Source organism: Solenopsis invicta, chromosome 14 (assembly GCF_016802725.1).
Source record: "Solenopsis invicta isolate M01_SB chromosome 14, UNIL_Sinv_3.0, whole genome shotgun sequence".
Taxonomy (NCBI): Eukaryota; Metazoa; Arthropoda; class Insecta; order Hymenoptera; family Formicidae; genus Solenopsis; species Solenopsis invicta.
In genome coordinates, this window is record NC_052677.1 from 16790932 (window position 1) to 16812650 (window position 21719).

At 32.8% G+C, this 21719-nt stretch overlaps 4 protein-coding genes across 4 annotated transcripts; 1 reads left to right on the forward strand and 3 right to left on the reverse strand.

The window, feature by feature from the left end:
• Positions 1 to 700: 700 nt before the first annotated feature.
• On the reverse strand, positions 701 to 2872 carry LOC105207637 (geranylgeranyl transferase type-1 subunit beta). The gene is made up of 3 exons (XM_011177196.3): positions 1841 to 2872; positions 1362 to 1731; positions 701 to 1144 (listed from the first exon to the last, which is right to left on the reverse strand). The coding sequence occupies exons 1-3, from the start codon at positions 2372 to 2374 to the stop codon at positions 1014 to 1016; spliced, it is 1035 nt and encodes a 344-aa protein (XP_011175498.1). The 5' UTR covers positions 2375 to 2872; the 3' UTR covers positions 701 to 1013.
• Positions 2873 to 3329: 457 nt separating this feature from the next.
• On the reverse strand, positions 3330 to 6782 carry LOC105207638 (adenosine kinase). The gene is made up of 5 exons (XM_011177197.3): positions 5949 to 6782; positions 4945 to 5118; positions 4594 to 4864; positions 4174 to 4443; positions 3330 to 4063 (listed from the first exon to the last, which is right to left on the reverse strand). Exons 1-5 carry the CDS (start codon positions 6146 to 6148, stop codon positions 3863 to 3865), a joined length of 1116 nt encoding a protein of 371 aa, XP_011175499.1. The 5' UTR covers positions 6149 to 6782; the 3' UTR covers positions 3330 to 3862.
• Positions 6783 to 7005: 223 nt separating this feature from the next.
• On the forward strand, positions 7006 to 13462 carry LOC105207640 (RNA cytidine acetyltransferase). The gene is made up of 19 exons (XM_011177200.3): positions 7006 to 7038; positions 7151 to 7216; positions 7332 to 7583; positions 8320 to 8583; positions 8666 to 8824; positions 8900 to 9136; positions 9234 to 9438; positions 9528 to 9649; positions 9814 to 9950; positions 10021 to 10308; positions 10663 to 10744; positions 10835 to 10951; positions 11265 to 11441; positions 11516 to 11663; positions 11773 to 11917; positions 11973 to 12181; positions 12439 to 12611; positions 12696 to 12944; positions 13015 to 13462. Exons 3-19 carry the CDS (start codon positions 7476 to 7478, stop codon positions 13237 to 13239), a joined length of 3045 nt encoding a protein of 1014 aa, XP_011175502.2. The 5' UTR covers positions 7006 to 7038; positions 7151 to 7216; positions 7332 to 7475; the 3' UTR covers positions 13240 to 13462.
• LOC105207639 (nuclear fragile X mental retardation-interacting protein 1) lies at positions 13324 to 20702 on the reverse strand. Its single transcript, XM_011177198.3, has 6 exons — positions 19813 to 20702; positions 18911 to 19102; positions 15476 to 15804; positions 14653 to 14873; positions 14208 to 14393; positions 13324 to 14041 (listed from the first exon to the last, which is right to left on the reverse strand). Exons 1-6 carry the CDS (start codon positions 20281 to 20283, stop codon positions 13668 to 13670), a joined length of 1773 nt encoding a protein of 590 aa, XP_011175500.1. The 5' UTR covers positions 20284 to 20702; the 3' UTR covers positions 13324 to 13667.
• Between the last annotated feature and the right edge of the window lie 1017 nt (positions 20703 to 21719).

Genomic DNA, 21719 nt, shown 5'->3' on the forward strand with positions numbered 1-21719 from the left:
TCATGGGGTGGAGCTTCAGTGCGAGGTGCACTTCCCGCTGCATCTCCAAAAAACGAAAAATTCCCGTCGTCATGAACAAGCGACGAAAATTGACGTCTGTCGAAAATAAAAGCTCCCTCGAAACAGCGCACCTTTTTCTACGTTATTAAATTGACATGCTTGTGAAATGTCATTTGTTTGTGTATAGCGTACATATCCCAGCGTCCTTTGCGCGTACTTCAAATTTAAATAGTCGCGCGCGTCAACTGTAAACAATAAAATGTAATAAAAATAACAAAAAATAATAGAAGGAAAAAAGTAATGAAACTGTTATAAATATAGAAAGGTATTTAAGGATTGTTATATTCTTATCCATAGACAGCGCTGCACTTATTAAAGTACTAAATGTTAGTACTAAAATATACTAAACGAAAACCATTAGAAAATATATATAGAAGTTTTTTTTTAAATCGACAATTAGGCACGAGAATTGATACAATTATATACAAGATTGATATCGCAGGAAATATAAATAAAACGAAATAGTCAATTGATTCGAAATCGAATTATCGACTTGAAATTCTCGAACTAATCAAACTACTCGAACCTTTCAGATTCAAACACGAATCAAATCGAATCTAACGTAATTCGTTTCAAATTCAAACTATTTGCATACACCTTTAATTGACAATTAAATATAGGGAGTAAAAAATACAAATTGTAAAGAGTAAGCTAAATTGTTTTATTAATATTCTTTCCTATCCAATGTATCTATGGAGATATAATATTTATACTTTAATATACTTTACATGTACATTTATAACAAGCCTTCAACAAGCAGCTTTAAATAATATAAAATAAAACACCGTTTAAGTTATGATTATTGTAGTAGTAATTGACATCTTTAGAATGTGGACTTCAGTGCAAAGAATGCAATGAAATGCGAATGGAAATTACGACTGAATGTAAAAAAAGTGTCTGATTTATTAAGTACTGTGCGTCTCTGATATGATCCTTACTAGTTCGTCGAATATTTATGCACTGAAATCACTTCGCCATCTTTTATGAATCCGTTGTAGATGCTCGTAAGCTCGTTGAGAAATATTAAGTTCGGGGTTTATCGAACACAGTCCAGGATGTCTCAAAAGACTTAAGCCACACAGACCTGTTAAAAAAATAGTATTATTTGTATTTATATTGATATTATTATTTATAAAATTATTTTAATCACTGTTAAGATATTTGAAAATTGAAGGATTTTAATTTTAATCCATTTCATTCTGATTGATTAAATTCTAATCTCCAATTTGTAATCTTCAATTTCTAATGCATAATCTTATTTAGGTTTCGTAAAATCACGATGTAAATTATCTTGCATTTACCTAAATATGTGTGTAAGGGATCAGGCCGAGTGTTATCAAATTTCGCCAATCCTCCGATGGCGGTGTCTTGGGTATTAAGAATAAACGTTTCATTCTGTTGGCCGTCTGAAAAATTGAGGAACTCCAGTAGCTCGAGCGTAGCACCAACCCAGAAACTGTAACACGTGTCGGACGGTTTACCAGGCCTTCCATTAAATCCACCGTCCTGTCTCATAAGGCACCAGCGCTTTAACCGAGCTAAACGGTCCCACGTCAGTACGTCCGATACATTAATATGCTCTCTCATCAGAAACAAACTCGCCACAGCGCAGAACGTGGAGCCTCCATGAGACTCGAGACCAGGTCCTTGCCCAATACCGCCGTCGTACGACTGCAATTATTATAGCATAAGTCATCTGTTAAGCAGCAACTAGTAGAAAAAGATAAAGACAACAATGTCGTAAAAAACAATGTAGATAATAATTCGACTGCAAACTTACAATGCTTTGTAAAATGTAGTCGATAGCACTTGGTATATTCATGCCTGACCAGTCATCCAAAATTGCAGAAACACAGGAAGCGCAATATAAGAATCGCATGTCGCTCTCGCATCCCGTGACCATGGCTGTGAAAGATCCATCAGGATTCTGGCAGGCGCGGACCCCTTCGACGATGGACTGTCTGTCCACTCGGCTGAGATCATCACCGAGGATCAGGAGGGTCACCAGGCTGGTGTAGGTCATCGCCAGATGACCGCATTGATAATCAGGTATATCATTCGGTATCGTTGTTGACGCTTGAAAGCCGGAGCGCGGGCCGGCACCCTCGACCTGGAGCCGGTAGATCCAGTCGATCGCCTCGGACTTGGACTGCTCCCCGATCTTATCCAGCGAATTGAGCAGGTCCAGACCGGAGAACGCGAAGTATGCTATCATCGGTCTGGTGGAGTCAAAATCCGCCAGGCTGCTAGGCATAACCTGTAGTAACCTCTGGAAGTACTTGACGTGCTTCTCCTGAATCAGTTGTGGCGTCATCGTGATGATCGTGCGACGATCTCGGTGCAGATAGAAACAGATTACTTCAAATCCGACGCGGCATGCACGTCTCAAGAGAAGACGGTCGCTCTTCTTCTCATGCTCCAATCTTGGATCTCCAACCTGATATGATTAAAGTCGCAGCACTGCGCTTTAATATCTATCGTTGTTGCTGTGCGTACGTGATAACAAATCATATGTTTATTTCCTGTAAAGTGGCACGCCTCTCGCTTCCTATCTCGCTTGTCAAAACTCTCGGAGACGCGCCGACGCATCGTGAATTTCCACGGCCGGGTGATGCATCTCATCCACCTTTTTACGCCAGAGTTAGGTTAATCACAAAAATTACAAACAATATGTAAATTATACAATATAAACGTTGTGTTTGGTTGTACTATATTGGTCACCGTCTAACCTGACGCTTGGTATTTGAATAAAGTCAGAGAGAGAAGCATAGAAATCAACCTGTTTACGACAGAATCCATTCGCTGGCGCCTCGACACGCATGAAACACGTACCTTGATCTACGTAGCCGGATATTTACAGTGGATAATATTTGCCGCATAGTTTGTTAAATTTTAAAGCAGTTAGGTAACAGATGTCTGCTTTACAACAAAAAAACTTAATAAAAATTAATTTTGTTTGCTTTGAAGAACCCAAAAATTATAAAAGAAAATTTGTGTTTTTAAAGCAGAATAATTTTATAAGTCATTAATTTTAGTTTTAAATAAATTTAGTTTTATAACTTAAACGTTATTTTTAAGCTTTTCACTGATCATTTTTGATATAAGCAGCAATTAATTTAATTGACAGAATTGAAACAAAATTAAAATATAACTTCGATCTTAATCTTTTTCTATTACACAATGAAACATTAGTAACTTTATCTATGTTAACAAAATTGCTTAATACATTAATTAAGTTAAAAATTGACATTTTTTAAAAATGAATGTGATTATAACATTTTCTAGCATGTATATTTGTATCAATATATATATACATATATGACATTAACAACATTGACACATCACTCTCTATACTTTATAATAAAAAAATAGAAAGGGAAACTTATATAATTGTTAATTACAAACTCTGTTACATATTTCTGGACATTGCAACATCAGGTAAACTACAGATTTATAGTGGCAACGATTATCAAAAGAAATCTCTAATAACTCTCCCTGTTACTTTGTAATATTAACAATATAAATACTGCATTTAAAAATGTACAGTCTGACAATTCGAGTTTAACGCGATAATAGTCTAAATAAATAAACTTTCTTAAATATTATATCACTTTGCAATGCAATACTGTTATAAATAAAATTAAATAAATATCTAACAAAATATGGACATAATATCGAGGAATGGTAGTTACCACTCTAACAATCGACAATTCGCTAATAGAACTTTCAGGCAATAAATAACTTTGCAATTATGCGTTATCAGGTAACGATTAGTCATTAGCATTCTAGGGAGATCGAATCGTTATGGTAGAAAATCAGGGGGCACACCGCTCGGCACAGTAACACCGGGCCTGGTTATCATGTAGGACGCAACCTTGCATCCCAATTCTAGGCAACTCTTTGGATCCCAGTGAGCCAGGACACCGGCCAGAAAGCCAGCCGCCAGAGCGTCACCAGCACCCGTTGTGTCCACGATAGGTGTCTTAGGCACGACAGGCTGCACCTGGAAGTAACAAATATAAAAGAATTATAAAGAAAAAGAAAGAATTGAACTTTTTACATCTTTCTCTTTTCCGATCGTCTTCATTTATTCTATTGATTGAAGAAACAAACCTGTACGGATTGTCCCCTGCCCCATACAATTATCGACGGCGCGCATCCGCCCCGCGTCATAATGAATATACCGTCGTCGGCCAGCCAATCCTTACTGTTAGTGCTAGAAACGTCCATTGTGATCCTTTTCAAGCTGTTCAGTAGAAAAGGTATATCAGCAACGTCATCGTACTTGACGTTCAACGCCTGAGCTAGCGCGATCATTTCCCTCGTATTACCGAATACAATTTTAGCGTGGCCGACCATTTCGCAAATGGCCGCTTGATGATCCTTCAAAAATTGAAAAAGCTCATATAAATGCAAACTCTTAATAAAGTATGTTTTTTCTAAATACAATAAAAAAATCAGATATTAATTTGATATACTGATTATATTATTATTTGATATGCATCTTAATAATATTTTATATCTCATATATACCTGGAATATATAGAAAGAATTAAGATTGAAGGCTACAATAATATTCTTCTCTTGCGCCCGCTTGACCAATTCCTTGGCCACATCTAAACTATGTGTCACAAAGAACCCTTCAATGTAAATTATTTTCATGCTATCTAATTGCAGATTGGCCTGTTTCAAATCATCCAATGTATATACACTAGCCGCGCCAAGATTAGCGACAAGGCTGCGAGACGTATTGTACACGAGAGAAACGCATAATCCAGTAGGCAAAGTTGGATGTATGGCGTACCTGATAAAACATACATAATATTATAAATTTTATATTAAAAAAAACTCAACATTGTATATTGTGTATTACAATAAAATTACCTCGCATCCACTCCTGCATGTCGAACTAATTTTTCTAAGATCGAACCTCTTTGATCGGTCCCGAGACTACCACAGAAAATATTAATTTGGGATTCATGAGTCTCGTCATAGAGCCACTGTAAGATTCTCAATGTATTCAGCGCAGATCCTCCGGGATTTGTATATTGTTCTAGCCTAAAATATACAAAATTTTTTTATATTTATTTTTTATATTTCCAAATGAGTAATCTGTTAAAAAAATTGTATTTTAATCATTAATATACAATTTTTATGTAATTGACTGAAACAAAATTCAAACTACATTAATATTCAATAGTTAACTTTATGACAAAGCTTTTTGACTATCAATTATGTTATAATTTACAGGAATTAAATTAACTTTAATCGATTGATGTTATAATAATTAAAAGAACTATATAAAGTCAAAACGTTTTGTTATATAGATTTATTCATATTTATAAAATTTGATTTTTATTGCTTGGTTAATTGACCTTGATTCTGTTTATGGAGCCTTTGTTTTTATTACATTAATATTTTTTGTACTATTTAAATTAATATTTTTTAAATAAATGATTGTGTAAGATTACTTTGCATCAATATAATTTAACTTTAAACTCAATTTACTTTCCATCTCCTTCTAGATGAAAAATTAAAAAAAGATGGAGAGCAAGTAAAAATCAAAATACAAATAAGAAAAAGAAATATTGATGCTCTCACTGTAAACATATTTTTTAAGTAACATCTACAATATTGTTACGTGTCAATCTATTAAATATATATTGTGCAACTTCTTGTTCACATCATATTACAATATAAATAAATACTATGTACAATTTCTTCTCTTTGCCATTCTACCAAAAATAATTAGCTGAATAAAAACATAAAAGTGTAAATGTATTCTCAATAAATACAGCAGCAAATGTGAACTAAAACATTTTGAAAAAACGAAATTTCATATACAATGCAAACATAAAATGTGTGCGCTAACAAATGTATTCATTAACTCTGGTGGCAAATCCGCGATCAACTCTTGTAGCTTCTTCTCACACAACTCTGTCTCGCCGTCTATCTTGAGATTATACTTCTTAATCATCTCATCGTTCTTCAGTATCACAAGGGTATCTAGCAGAGGATTGCCAAAGGCTATGATCGCTGGGAAGTCCAGTCGAGCGATGGTCTTTCGTAGTGGAATCTTCTCTACCATTTTTCGTATTGAGGATCGAGTGTCAAACGTTAGCTTCCAGCATAGACATATCAAGGTACAAAAAAAAAGAATTAAGGACGCAATCCCATAAAAATCAAAACGTACGTGTCGATCGGTAACAAACTATTTGCAAGGTCGGCAGAACTTTCCAAATCATTCTTATCTCATCCGCCCATAAAAATAACAAACCGAATGATTATAGAACCACGCAGAAGTTATGAAAGCAGCGACACGCCGCGAACAAAGTTCTTTTTCTTATTAGCCTTTGGATTTCTAATTTATGTGATGAATCGCAAGGTTTCAGGAACGTCACGCACTGAACCCGTTTTCTAGTAGGTTCAGTTGTATCGTCGATATTAGAGCGCTAATGAAGTTATCGCCGAACAGAACGAAGACACGTTGAGATCGTGGATCATGAGAGAGGATCGAGCGAACGATCGCCTCGTCCGAGATGTCCTTTCCTCCACGTGCCGGTACGCCGAAAAAAGTCACGCAACTCGAACGTGCACATCCACGTCGGTGTCTCTCCATTCATTTCGAGAGTCGCATGTCGCATCACGCGCTGTTTGTATCCGTCAGCGATTCGCCCTGTCGCGCGTACGTCACATTTCTCACCATAACCTAAACCTGCCTGAACCACTCCCGTTCTGTTTTGCAAGCCGCGACGACCGGCAAACACACGGATGCAAGAAGAGATCCTCCTTTTCGATGAAAGGCATCGCGGGTGTGCCTTTGGAGTGTGTTCCATGTCGCATCTTTAATCGTCCACCAATAAGAGCGCTGGATTTCAGCATGCCGTAGAGGCCGGAAATTGCGATACGACTTGCCATCTGAGCATAATCCACGAATGTACCACGTACCACGAGGTCGGAGTGCCGGGGTAATATTTGGTAATATTGTTGATTGAACACATTTTATCAAATTTAATTGGATTGGATTGTTAATAACATGACTAAACTCTTTGGTCAATGAGTTTAATGCTTGACATTCCTAAAATTATAGTATTCCGATTTATTACGTGAATCAAAAGGTTGATAAAGAAGAAAAAGAAGCCGGAGTAAAAGTGTGGTAAGATGCACGTTTGATGATTGTATGTTCTACTAAAAACATTTTTTGAGGATTACTCATGCAAACAACTTGTATTGCTAATTCGATTTTTCAAGTTTAATTTTGTATTTTAAAGTTTCTAAAGTGCGATGGTTGAATAATCACCAATATCTCAGAAAGGTACAAGAGCCAATTTAACCAACTGAACTGAATTGAACCACGAGGAAGAGAAATTTTCAGGTGTACCGTTCATATATAGGCACGATATATTCTCGTTAGAATGGTTCGCAAGAAGATAGATAATCGGATACGAGTTTTAATAGAGAATGGCGTTACCATGGGACACAGGACAATGTTTGCCATCGTCGGCGAGAAGGCAAGGGACCAAGTGAGTATGCGAAAATATGCAGATAAAATCTGTTTTAGCAGTCCAATAATTTCTCATAAATTTCGTTTTTAACATAACTCAAACAGCGGATCTAATATAATTGAAAGAATTAAGTTGATGAGTTGTTTAAAAATTTTTTAATTACTTAATTTTATTTTTTTATTACATGAATTTATGAAGACCTCAAAAATATAAATAATTTGCTGATTATTATTACTGATTTGAATGCTTAGATTTAAAAAAGATTATCAATAGACAATCTCAATAATATATCACAAATAAGTGATATATTATTAAGAATGTAACAATTGAAATAGCATATATTGGATTTCATAAAATCGTGGGTTTTAACCATATAGAATTAAATTAATAAAATGTTTTTAATAATGAGATTTTATATACTGTTTATATGCATATTCTTATTTTTGCCATTAAAAATGTGACTTTAATTAGCTAATATGTTTCAATGTTTACCCTTACCTTTGATTTATTTTGATTTTTCAAAGAAACAAAATTTTTCTGTTTAAATATGTTGAATCATTAAAATCTTGTAATATTATTTTTAAATTTGATTTTTAGTTTACTGATTGTACATGAATTGTTGGCTTTTCACTCAATATGTTCAGTTCTCATCAGAATTCTCTTTTTTTCACAGACAACTCAACAATTTTTTAATTATGTTATAGTAAATGAGTGATATATGTTGTTTAATGTATATTAAAAATTTTTTTTTTAGGTAGTGTTGTTGCACCATATGTTATCCAAGACTGTCGTCAAAGCTAGGCCTTCTGTACTGTGGTGCTACAAAAAAGATCTGGGTTTTAGTAGCCACAGAAAGAAACGAATGAAATCGTTGCAGAAGAAAATCAAGTCAGGTAAATTGGACGTTAACGAGGATGACCCGTTTGAGTTGTTTGTCATTTCGACCAACATTCGTTATTGTTACTATAGCGAGACACACAGAATATTAGGTAATACTTATGGCATGTGTGTATTACAGGTATGTGTAAATTTTATCTTATCCTGCATATCCAAATATTTTACAAGTATTTTTGTTACAACGTTTTGTTTTATAATTTTAGGATTTTGAGGCGATTACACCAAACTTATTGGCGCGTACTATTGAGACCGTGGAAGGTGGTGGAATCATTGTATTTTTGCTGCAGTCCATGAACTCTTTGAAGCAGTTGTATACGATGAACATGGATGTTCATCAGAGATTTCGTACGGAAGCTCATAAGGTAATAATATAATATTACTTCTTAATTGCATATTAAACAATATTATAATTTCTTATTTCTTATTTATCAATGTAGGATGTAATATGTCGATTTAATGAGAGATTTTTGCTGTCGATGGCCTCGTGCACTCGATGTTTAGTCGTTGATGATCAGCTGAACGTATTGCCTATTTCCTCTCATAATCTAAGAATAGAATCTGTGCCTAAATCAGCTGTTTCGGAGGAACAGTCGAGCTTGGATGTTTTGAAGGAAAGTTTACAGGACACTCAGCCTGTATCTGCATTAATTAATTGCTGCAAAACAGTCGATCAGGTAAATTAATGCAAAAATAAACTAATAAATCGCATAATGCGACTATTGTTAAATACTTTTTAATTATATTATATAATAATAATTATAATATTTTCAGGCAAAGGCAGTCCTTAAATTTATCGAATGTATCTCCGAGAAAACTTTGCGATCTACCGTATCGCTAACCGCAGCTAGAGGCCGCGGAAAATCCGCTGCGTTAGGACTTGCCATTGCTGGAGCTATTACCTTTGGATATTCCAACATATACATCTCGAGTCCTAGTCCGGAGAACTTGAACACTCTCTTTGAATTTGTCTTTAAGGGTAAGTTTGTTAGATTAATCGTCATTGCATGGACATCGAATCAGTAGACCTTATCAACATTTACGAAACATAATTATTTATACTCGTAGGATTTGATGCGTTGGGATATCAGGAACATCTCGACTATGGTTTAGTGCAATCCACAAATCCAGAGTTCAATAAAGCCACTGTACGCGTAAATGTGTTCCGAGATCATCGGCAAACAATTCAGGTGTGTAATTGTGTTAAGAAGATTTTGCTAGAAATTTTTTAAATAAACATTTAAACAGAAGTAAGATATATTTGTACAATTTACTGAACAATAGAATATTCAGATTTTTTTTCATTGACACTACGATTTAATAGCGCATTACTGTTTTGTTTCTTTTTTTGTAGTATATACATCCAACTGACAACCAGAAGTTAAATCAAGCAGAATTGCTTGTGATCGACGAAGCAGCAGCAATTCCATTACCTTATGTCAAAGCAATGCTTGGACCTTACCTAATATTTCTTTCGTCGACTATAAACGGGTAAATCATTCAAACTTTCTTGGAATATCGATAAATTATCTTCTCTCACATTTATCATTAATATTTATAGATACGAAGGCACAGGTCGATCTTTGTCGCTCAAATTGCTGCAGCAGTTGAGGACGCAGACCACTGGGTCTAACAGCCACAATGGGAAGAGCGAGAAGGAGCAAACTGAGAAAAACTGTCTTATCGGAAGACAGTTACACGAACTTACTCTCGACGAATCGATACGTTATAAACCGGGTGATTCTGTAGAAGACTGGCTGTGCAATTTACTTTGCCTGAATGCTACACATGCTCCCGTCCTTTCCGGATGTCCTCCTCCCGATATGTGTCAGTTGTACTACATAAACAGGTATTTTTAAAAAATAATTTTACAAATACATCTCTTTTAATCAGTCCTTTATAATTAAAGATCATTATCTAAATTTTAATTTTACGATTATCTATTGGTAAATGATAATTGGATATGGTGTTATCTCCACTTTCTATTTAATACATATTTGTACATGGTGCCTTGATAAAAGTACTCTCAGTTCGTCATTGCCTTTCAAAAGGTAATGATCAATTAAAAATATATTCTGGATTGATTTGATCCCAGACCTTTGACACAGAGAACAAATGCGCAAACTGCCATAATCACCACAAATACTTATAATTTAAATGCTTATAATTCAAAAAATTAATGTATATTCTTAATTTTTTTCAGAGACACATTATTCTCGTATCATAAGGCTTCCGAGCTGTTCTTGCAGAGATTGGTCTCTCTATATGTTGCATCACATTATAAAGTATGTACATTTTTTTTAACATAAAAATATATTTTTTCACATGAAATTATATCTAATATTTTAATTTGATGAGTTATTAATATATTTTAGAATACCCCTAATGATTTACAAATGATGTCTGACGCACCTGCGCATCATCTATTCTGTCTCTTGGGACCTGTAGATTCTAATAAAAAGACTTTACCTGAGATATTAGTAGTTCTTCAAGTAAGTATAATTCTGCGAAATTTAAATCTATTTGTATTTAGCTTACACTACACTTAGTTAATTATGCACTCTACAAACTATGTTTAATTACTATATAAATAAATTCTTAACAGTCGGACATTTTACATTTCATTAAGAATCAAATGCAAAATTAAATGTTTAAATGTTAACATTTTTTTACACTCACAGCTTTCCACGTCATACATATGCATTTTCTCGTCTAAATTATTTTTTATTTTATAATTGTAATTGAATTATTTATTCTATACATAAGAGATAAATCTTTTATATTAATTTATTTTTTGATATATAGATATGCTTAGAAGGCCAAGTTAGCAAAACTAGCATAAACGATGGTCTTGCACGAGGCCGTAGGGCAGCGGGCGATCTAATACCGTGGACGATTGCTCAGCAGTACCAAGACGAAGATTTTCCAGTATTGTCTGGCGCGCGCATTGTTAGGATTGCTACGCATCCTGATTACATAGGAGTACATATATTTTTTCACAACTTATTATAATTAAAAGTTATATGAATTTGTTAGAAAAAAAAAACAAATTACAGATGGGATATGGTAGTCGCGCGTTGCAACTATTGAAACAATACTACGAGATGAAAATACCTAATATCAATGAAAGCGTTATGCAAGAACCAGTGGCGGAAATAAAAAATGTTCCTGATGAAGCAGTCGATTTATTAGAAGAAACTATTGGTATTATATGACTATTTATCTATTTCCTATTTATAAAATTTATTTAAAATAAAATACTTGTGTTTTTGAAATACGATTTATAAAGTTTTAATTATAATTGTGTTTGCAGAACCTCGCAGTTCGTTGCCGCCGCTTCTATTGAAATTAAGTGAAAGACATCCGGAGCATTTGGATTACATTGGGGTGTCTTTTGGAGTTACTGAGCACCTACTGAAATTTTGGAAACGGTCTAATTTCATACCTGTGTATTTAAGGTATGTATATCGATAAAAGAAAGTCGACCAGTCTTAAACACATGTAATTTTTCAGACAAACAGCAAACGACATAACGGGAGAGCATTCCTGCATAATGCTTTGTAAAATTAATGCGGAACAGGATAACGACAAGTGGTTGCAAGCTTATTGGAGCGATTTCCGTCGACGATTCTTAAGTCTGCTATCCTACTCGTTTAATACTTACGCAGCATCACTTGCATTGAGTATATTAATTAACAAGACAGTATCCTTAAAGTCTGTCGGTAAGTATATTATACTATTAATTATTATCAATTATTTGTTACTATACCCAAGATTGACCAAATTAATATTTTTTTAAACTTTTTAAATCTCATAAAATAAAAGACATACCATCGGTGCCATTCTAATTTCTAGTATTGTATATAGTAAAAAAAAATTAATTTCTGTATTTATTTGCTATGAGATTAATTTCATTTCCAGATATGCTTTAATAAATAATATTTATAAATTTAAACTGAACTTTAAATATTTGTTTCAGCATTGAGTAAGGAAACGTTAAACGTTTACTTTACATCGTACGATCTAAAGCGCTTACAAATGTACAGTAACAACATGGCTGATTATCATTTAATTATGGATTTAATACCGTCATTAGCACGCTTATATTTCTTAAATATGATGGGAGACACTCATTTCTCACCAGCACAATCGGTAAAATATTTTGGTCTTTTCCTGATAGCTTTACTTCATACTGAATGTTTCCTGTTTCTTTATAATATGTAAAAATTTGTATAGGCAATTTTACTTGGCCTGGGCTTACAACATAAAACGGTCGACAAATTAGCAGAAGAATTGAATTTACCATCTTCACAGTTGCTTGGTCTATTCAATCGTATAATACGTAAATCGATCCAGTATTTCAATACAGTGGCGGAAAAATACATCGAGAGCACTATGTTGACTAAAGAAGCGGTTAATGAAGAAGTAAAATTGAATCCTCTTGGAGGACAAAGTTTACACGATGAATTAGAAAGCGCAGCTAAGGTTTACATATTTCGTTTTCTTCTTCACCTCCCACTTACACAACGTTTAAAAGTAACATTGTATTTTGTAGGAATTGAAAATTAAACAAAAAGCAGAATTAGAGAAACTGAAGAAAGAAAATTTGGAGCAATATGCTATCAAGGGATCGGAATCAGAATGGACTAGTGCGCTGTCTGGCAAGCACAGTAAACATCTTATCTCTATAAAGACAGGCGAAAAGAGAACATCAGAAGACGATAGCATACAAGAATCTGAGAAAAAACACACGAAAAAGAAGAAAAAGAAACATACATAGCTTATGTATAAATTAAATAATTGAAAGATTATAAATAATTTTAAATCATTTCTGATTGATGACAAATTTATATTCATACAAAAATTATAATTTAAAAAATATATATTTTACTTCACTATCACACAAATCTCTCTTTTCTTTATAATTATAAATCTTTCTACATCTTGTACTTGAAAATATACTTATATGCTTAAAAAAAAAACTAAAATCTGTAAATATAAAATTGTTTCTAGATTATTTTACATAATTATTATTATTATTAGATTAATTTATATCAAAAATTATATCTCGGTTTAATATCACAGTCCCTTTTATCATAATTATAAAACTTTACATTTATACTTTGAAAATATGCTCATAGCTAAAAAAAAACCTGAAGTCTAAATGTAAAATTATTTCTGGATTATTTTCATAATTACTATTTCAGATTAATTTATATCAAAGAAATTATTTTCTATAATATATTTCACACACTGGCAAATTAAATTTCTCTCATGTTGTATAGAACGCGAAAGTAGTTTCTCTAATAACTTATTGCGATATTTCTTTATAAATTTCTCATTTTTGTTACTAATCATATTGTCAGTTCGATTTGTTTCGCGATATTGCTTATCTTGATTTTTTGAGGTAGTATTTTGAGGTTTGTTATTTGATTTATCACCCGTGTCGGTACAAGATTGCATGTTAAAAGTCTCTTTACAAACTTGCGTAGCATTTTCTCCATTTGTATTTTCTGTTGGCTTATCATCTTGCAGGTCCTCCGTTTTTATTTTTTTTATCGGCACTTCTTCCGGCATTTCATCTAAAAACAAAATCAATTTATAAAAGAATATTTATAACAATATATAAAAAACTTTAAATAACTACAAATTTTGAGATATTCTTATTTAGAAAAATACAAATAGTAAAAAAACTAATATATGCGCATTTGATTGTATATTAACAAGCATTAAAATTTCATTAGTTACCATCTTCACTTTCATAATCCGCTACTAAAGATAATGTAGGCAAACTGATTACAGGTAAATTAATGGGCTCAGGTGCCATAGATGTTTGTGGTAGTTCATCTTCATCTGAGATATTGTCGATAAATTTTTCACTTGTTTGTCCCTCCTGTTCATCTAAGCAAGCCGCATCATCATCTTGCAAAATAGCTGTAGCAAGGAATTAATTTTATCTGATATTTTGTGTGACAAAAAATACAACAGAAAATTTTTAATTATTAATATAAATTATAGTTACAAAACTTAAGTAATTAATATAATTTCAATGTTAAAGTACAATTAATTTATAGAATCAAAATGTCAATTTGATATATTTAAAATATATCAGATCTTTATCTATTCGTTTTTTAATGTTTGTTTTCGCAAAACAAATCCATACTAATGAAAGTAGTCCCGCAGTATAACTTACCTATTCCAGCAAACGGGCGTAAACCTCGGTACGTTTCCTCCATATCAATATAACTGTTGTTAATTTCACGCGTACGTCGTTTGCGAAATTTACGTTTTTTCTCACGTAACTTCCTTGTTTTCGTTTGTACATTAGAATTCTGCTTGATTACTTCTCCTCTCTGTATTTTTTCTAGCTCTTCTGCCTTGCGCAATTTTATATTTTCTTCCGTGGGATATCTTCTATTTTTTTCATTTGGGAAACACATTTTTGTTACTTACTAATGCACAGAGTAGAATTAATTTTTTTTTAACTAAATATATTTTAAATTAGAATGTAATTTTTTAAAAATTAGATTAATTAAAATAATTACAATATGGAGTCAAATGTTAAAATTTTATTTGTAAATTAAGTTTATAGGAAATAACAAAGAAAATATTTCTTTGCAAATAGTTTTTATCAATACAATAATAGATCAACACATGTGAAAATAACTAAAGAGCCTTGTCGGAATTAGATCTTAATGCTAGTATTTCTCGTGATTTTATCTTCGTTTTCCAATTCATCAAACTGCGCACCGATAAATTGTTTAGTCTTGAATCATTTCTTAGAAGAAATATTATTTTTTATATGAAAATGTATTTTTTTTACATAGGTAAATTTTTAACTTAGAAAAAAGTTAATAAGTTAAAATTTGGATTTTAAAACTAATCAATTAAAGTTAAAAATTAACTTTAAGTTAAAAGTTATTAACATTCAAACTTTATCATTCAACTTTTAACTTTCTAACTAGTCGCTATCTAATCCTGCTAATGCATTTGCATTTTAATATTGATAAACTTACTTTTTCCGCTCCATTATCCATTTCTCGATATCTTCCGGCGTCGATAAATCCTTCATTCTTTGGTACAAACCAGTACGGTGCTGCATATTAATATGCTTTTCAACGAGCAAAGGATGTGCCGAAAACGTGCAGCCATCAATTCCACACTTCGTATGTGTGCTTTTATGTTCAGAGAGATCATTCTCGGATGAGAAATCTCTATCGCAGACCTCGCAATAATACGACACGTTGGCGTTGGCATCGTCATCGTCGTTGTCGTCGTCGTCGTCAGAACTGACATAATTTTCATCTCTTTGATCGTTCGGCTCTTCGTCCGGATGCAGATGAGCCTAAAAATCGTTACTTTCTTTTTTACACGAAGATTCTGGGATAAATTTACTTGTTCATAATCAACAATGTTAAATTGTCATCCTTAATCCTACTTTATGATTTATTACACAATTTTTATTACTCTATTTATATATCTTCAGTTATAAGCAAATATAATACCATAATTTTGTACTGTGCATCTGTTATTATATATTACCTTTTTGTTAACAAATGTTTATTGCATAACATCTGAAGTTATGGGGTATCAGCCGGGGTATTCAGAAATTCTATTTATATATCTATAAATTCGCTTGCATATGCGAAACACAGATCTTTCCTTCACTGTTTACTTCTTTTCAACTTATTTAAACAATTATAAATTTACACATATTTTGTCGAAGCATTAATTAATCATTTTTCATACAATAGTAATATACACAGGTTACATAGTGCATTTTAAATGCATTGCGATATTAAAAATTTAATCATTGAAATAATTTGTAAATAATATAAAGTCTTTACTACTCTAAAAAATTTTTACAATCACAATTGTATTTTTCTATAATGTTATAAGTATCAATAATATATGTATACACATATTAAAACGCATTTCTATTTATATCTTGTGTATTAATATAAGACTCGCGCATATAACAGTTTGCATTAATCATTGCTTCAGCAGTCTTTAAACGGAAGTTATTAAATTGCAAAAATCACAAAAAGTTATTTTCATATTTCAGAACGATTGTCTCAACACGTCAACAATTTTAGTGATTTATAATGATAGAATGATAGGGAACAGAGAATTAGAACTTATAGAAATATGATTTATTCTTACAATATGCATTTCAATTACAAATTCGTTTTTTTTTTTTATATATCATTCTATTATTTTCAGGAAGTCATTTATGAAATGAACAAGTATCTTAAATATGATACATATATATAATCATGATCATTTATAAAAGTGATAGTACTAATCTAACAGAACCACAAGCTACTTCAGACTTTCTTGTATACTTACATTAAAATACTCGTTTTAAATGTAAATAATCTATAAATTCGTTATCTATTTTAATGTCACAGTTTAAACATATAATTGTTTCTTATATATTATTTCTTATATGTAGAATAGCTTGTGGCACTGTACACTGGCCATGTATATACTAGATATAAAGAAGACTTTGAGAAAAATTTATTCACAAACGGCCAGTTTTCTTACATGCCAGATGAAAAATCAATACATCTAATTAACTGTCATATTACAAGTGCTTATGTAACGATCTAATATCTGCATGAGAAGATACAATATTGATATATAATATATATAAAAAAAGGAGACGAGATGTATCATTAATTCTCACAATTAGCCTAAGACTATTGTTATTTCAACTAGCAGCTACTTTCTGAACATTGTCTTTATCAGCACATTGTTAAATAGCATACACTTATGATGTAAATAATATAAAATACATCACAATGTTGCAATAATTAGGAAAGAGGTCGATATCTTGATATCAAGATTATAGGTCTTATAACGCGAGTAAACAAATTTGCTAGATAGTATCAAAACATAAGGATCAAATCGTTCTGAAGTTTGAAAACAGATACTTGTGTATATCATTTGAATCATGTAATTCTTTAACGGGGAGGAGTAGCCTCTTAAGCTTAAGACTGTGCCTGTTCGCTGGAAGGCTGCGTCTCCTCCGTTTGCTCCATTTGTTCTGTTTGTTCAGTCGAATCAGTTTTCTGATTACCCTCGGATTCAATCGTATTATCTGTTTTCTGAGCCTGTAAAACCAAATTAAGCCATCAACATTGAAAGGAACAGACCGAATTTTCATCACACAATGACTACCATACGTTTGCAGAAAATATGTTTAGAATTAAGAAAAATGTACGCTTTATAATAATATATTTGCTATTAACTCATTCCCATGGCCTATATATTAATTGTACGTTTTACATTCGCCGTAGAACTAACAAGATGATGCAATCTTTGTTCTGTCAATAATATAAATCAGGCATTTATATTCCACGATTCTTCAAATATAGTCATGCTGTAGATACTTGCAAACCAAACATTAAATCAAATTTAGCTATTTTACTGCAATCGCGTCTCTAATTTTAATATAAAAAAAAGAATTTGTCATACATAATAAATTAGTAAAGTATAACCCAAGCTTTATTAGAAAAACCAATCATGCTTTTACTTTTAAAATAAAACATAAAAAAGTATTTTCTCATAATTTAAAAAAATAATTAAAACAAACAATAATTTATTTGTCATTTACAGTCGGGTAGCATGCCTAAAAAAGAAGAAAGAATTATTGTGTAAATTATTCTTATCTATGTAATAATTTGTGTCACACATATACTAATTACCATATACACACATGTACACATTCATTATCATATACACGTTTTAAAATAATAAATAAATTACATATAAAATGGTAGATAAAAGACAAAAGAAAAATTAAAGTATCATGAAAATATTGTACAAAACAGGCAAAAGTAATATTAGTATACAATATTACTATAACTGTTTTTTTTTTCATTATGCATATTAAAAAGCATTTCGTACTTATGTACAAAATTGGTCCTTGTTAATATTTTTAACATATCCAAGTGTTAATTTAACATAATAAAGCTGAATATTTGAATATCTTATATTAAATTGATATTCAACATTTCGTAGTATTAAAATAACACAATTTATGGATAAATTAACAAATACCATAAAAATAATGTAATTTTAAAATATAATTAATAAAAATAACTGAATAAAATTTATGTGCAAACATATAATAAATATTAATTTTATTGAAGATTTTACTTATGTTTTCATTTGTTTCAAAATTGTATTTGTTATATATTTTTTGTGTTAAATTTTTACAATACTTTACATAATGTTTGTGTTACTTTCTAATATACTTTAACATGTTTATTTTGTATTAAATTAACACAAAAATTGGAGTAGACCATTTAAGAAATGTGAAATGTGTTAGAATACAAAATTATTTCACGAAAATTTAAGAAAACAATATTTCAATAACAAAAATATAAAATATAAAATAATAAAATGCTACAAAATTTTGACACAACAAAAACAAAAAAGGATACCTGTTCAGGATGTTTTGCAAGGTATTCATTTTTTGCTTCTCTTATCATCCTCGTTACTTTGTTTCGAAGATCCTTAAATTCTTCCCATTCTACTGCAGCTTTGTTCTTTTTTGCCTTAGCGTACAGTTTGTTTTTTCTTTGAATCTCATTACGAATTTCATCTGTCATCCATGGCTTTTTTAATTCTAATTCCTAAATAATTACAATTTCCAATATGAGACTTAGGTGCCAAAACTTAATAACTAATACAAAAATTTATTTTAGAATTAAAATCTACATATATAATATTAACCTTTAGAGGACCAGAAACTATATCAATTTTTAACGATTTAAATATATTTCATTGCTTATTTTGTATTTATATACACTTATATGTACACATTTATTAATTTTTTTTTGTGCAACTTCATATATTTTTTTATTTTATTACATCTCAAATTTTGGTACATTCTTATACATTTTTTATAAATTTTTTTCTGCAAATGCTGCTAAACAGTTATTCCAAAAATATGTAATAACATAAAGCTCAAATACAAGAAAAAAATTTTTTATATTCTTTTAGACCTGAAACTAATATATTGGTTCTAGAATAGTGCCATCTTTTTCATAGATCAATGACAAAATCCTAAGTTTAAAACTGTAAAAATTGTATAAAAACTTTTTAGTCCTCAGGAGGTTAATCATATAGTAAAAAGAAAATTTAATTAAATTAAGTTTATCATCAAATTACAGTTTGCAACAAAAGAACATATTATAAACATTTTGGTGCTCTTCTTTCAGAAGTCTGTATACTTGGAAATAATATTATAAAATCAAACAAGAGTTTTTTTCAAATTCACCAAAATTAATTGAAGGAAAGACACTTGAAAAAATGCGGCAAGAGAAGAGAGCAGGGTACGTACTTCGAGCTTGCGTTCTTTCTTTGGGTTACCCATGGCTTTGCCCTTGGCATTTCCATTGTGACCCGCGCCGTACTTGAACCTCATTTGTGGCGGCATCATCTGTGGTGGCGGCGGTGGAGGCGGCATTCGGCGAGGCCACACTCGCATGGGAGGCCCGCGAGGTGGTCCAGAGCCACGTGGTCCCATCGACGGCACGATAGGCGCCATGCCGCGTGCTCTGGGACCGCCGGGCGGGAACCTCGGCAGCATGCCGTTGGGCCGTGTCACCCCGCCGGCAGGTCTCGGCGGTAGCGGCGGCATCCTCTGCCGGGGGCCGCCTAGGCTGAACATTGGATTCAACGGCGGCGGCCGCATTCGCGGGATACCGTGGGGTGCTAGTCTAGCTGGTGGAAACCTGGGTGGTGGGAGCTGACGCATGCCGGCCGGCGGTAATCTGGGCCCCATGAGCGGCCCCCTATTCAGCGGGCTCATTCTTCTGCGCGGCTCCTCTGTTCTGTTACCGGATCAGAGTATGCTCTACGTTATCCAAATCGCGCGACCCTGATTCCGCTGCGATGTTCTCTCGTCACGTTACGACCACGAGTTCGCTCGCCCGCGCTCGCCCGCCCAGCGCGAGGTTAGGAAATCGTTCGGACGACGACCACGCGCGCGAATCACACCGACGTGAAGTTACTCGAGTTACGCAAGCTTATACAACGCTGCCTCGAAATGTGGCACGAAATGAGAAAATGTGTTACGCGAGAAAAACCGATATTTGGGTTCGGCGAAACTTCCGTTTACTTCTTCCCCTCGTTTTCACCACCAGCTCCAGTGTTAATGTTCGATAAACAAGAAAGATAAAATGATACCTCGGTGCACCCGGATGTTTATTCTGAACGCAGCCCTACAATTTAATTGTGTGTTCGCAAATATATTTTTTTGTAATTCCGGCACGTTGCGCACGAATAATATTTTGAACGCACCCATGTAGACCCAATATGGCTGCAGTTTGCTTATTGGCTGCATTCAGCGGATTCAACAGTTGAGCGCTCGCGGTTATTGGTGTATTTCTCTAGATCTAATGGCAGGATTGGATAATCTAGAAGAATACCTCACATATTAAGTCTGATGAACGCGCCCATTGGAGTATTCTTCTAAATATCCAATCAGACCTTTAGGGCCACTTGCACCAACGTCGATTAACTAATCGTAGATTAAGTGTCAACCATGATTGGTCAATTTTACTTAACGACAAATGCGATTGGTCAATTCCGATAGAAAAATTTAAGTTAATCGGCGATTAAGTTAATCGGCGTTGATGCAAGTGGCCCTTATGCCCATTTTCACCAATGTAGGTTAACTTTGATCTCAGTTTAACTTATTCCTTATCTTTTTCTAATTCTTAGAACTAAAGAAAGATAAAGAGTAAGTTAAACTGAGATCAAAGGTAATCTGCGTTGGTGGAAATAGGCATTAGAAATCTAAATGCGCTGAATGTGGCGACTTTTTCGTCGAAAACTAGAAAAGACGACTTTTTCGCCAAAAAAGCGGAAGAGACGACTTTTTCGTCAAAAACCGAAAGAGACAACTTTTTTGCCAAAAAACCGAAAGAGACGATTTTTCACTATCGATTTTGAGTCGGGTCGAGTCAGCAAATCGAATACATCTATCTTATATCTACGATGCAAAAAATTAATCCAAGATGTGAACAAAAAAAAATTGACCAATCGCACTTGAATAATTTAGCCAACTGATTAATAATGTGATTGGTCAATTCTCTCTCTATCCTATAACTTGAATCAATTTTTAACATCGTAGACGCGAGGCTTTAAAGCAATATTATAAGAACTTTATGGATATAAGGAATTTTTATATTCTCGAGGAATTCTAGTTAACGTGAGAACCGAATATAAATCGAAAATATTTCA

Bases quoted from the DNA above. Each gene is read 5' to 3' on its own strand.
- LOC105207637 (XM_011177196.3), bottom strand. From the start codon at position 2,374: ATGACGCCACAACTGATTCAGGAGAAGCACGTCAAGTACTTCCAGAGG. The intron at 1,732-1,840 runs GTAAGTTTGCAG...TAATAATTGCAG, and splicing joins ACTACATTTTACAAAGCATT to TCGTACGACGGCGGTATTGG. The intron at 1,145-1,361 runs GTAAATGCAAGA...TTTTTTTAACAG, and splicing joins TCCCTTACACACATATTTAG to GTCTGTGTGGCTTAAGTCTT.
- LOC105207638 (XM_011177197.3), bottom strand. From the start codon at position 6,148: ATGGTAGAGAAGATTCCACTACGAAAGACCATCGCTCGACTGGACTTC. The intron at 5,119-5,948 runs GTTAATGAATAC...TGTATATTTTAG, and splicing joins ATCGCGGATTTGCCACCAGA to GCTAGAACAATATACAAATC. The intron at 4,064-4,173 runs GTTTGTTTCTTC...TGTTACTTCCAG, and splicing joins GCAGGGGACAATCCGTACAG to GTGCAGCCTGTCGTGCCTAA.
- LOC105207640 (XM_011177200.3), top strand. From the start codon at position 7,476: ATGGTTCGCAAGAAGATAGATAATCGGATACGAGTTTTAATAGAGAAT. The intron at 7,584-8,319 runs GTGAGTATGCGA...TTTTTTTTTTAG, and splicing joins GCGAGAAGGCAAGGGACCAA to GTAGTGTTGTTGCACCATAT. The intron at 9,951-10,020 runs GTAAATCATTCA...TAATATTTATAG, and splicing joins CTTTCGTCGACTATAAACGG to ATACGAAGGCACAGGTCGAT.
- LOC105207639 (XM_011177198.3), bottom strand. From the start codon at position 20,283: ATGAGCCCGCTGAATAGGGGGCCGCTCATGGGGCCCAGATTACCGCCG. The intron at 19,103-19,812 runs GTACGTACCCTG...GTAATTATTTAG, and splicing joins AGAAAGAACGCAAGCTCGAA to GAATTAGAATTAAAAAAGCC. The intron at 14,042-14,207 runs GTAACTAATGAA...TTTTGTTTTTAG, and splicing joins GGATTATGAAAGTGAAGATG to ATGAAATGCCGGAAGAAGTG.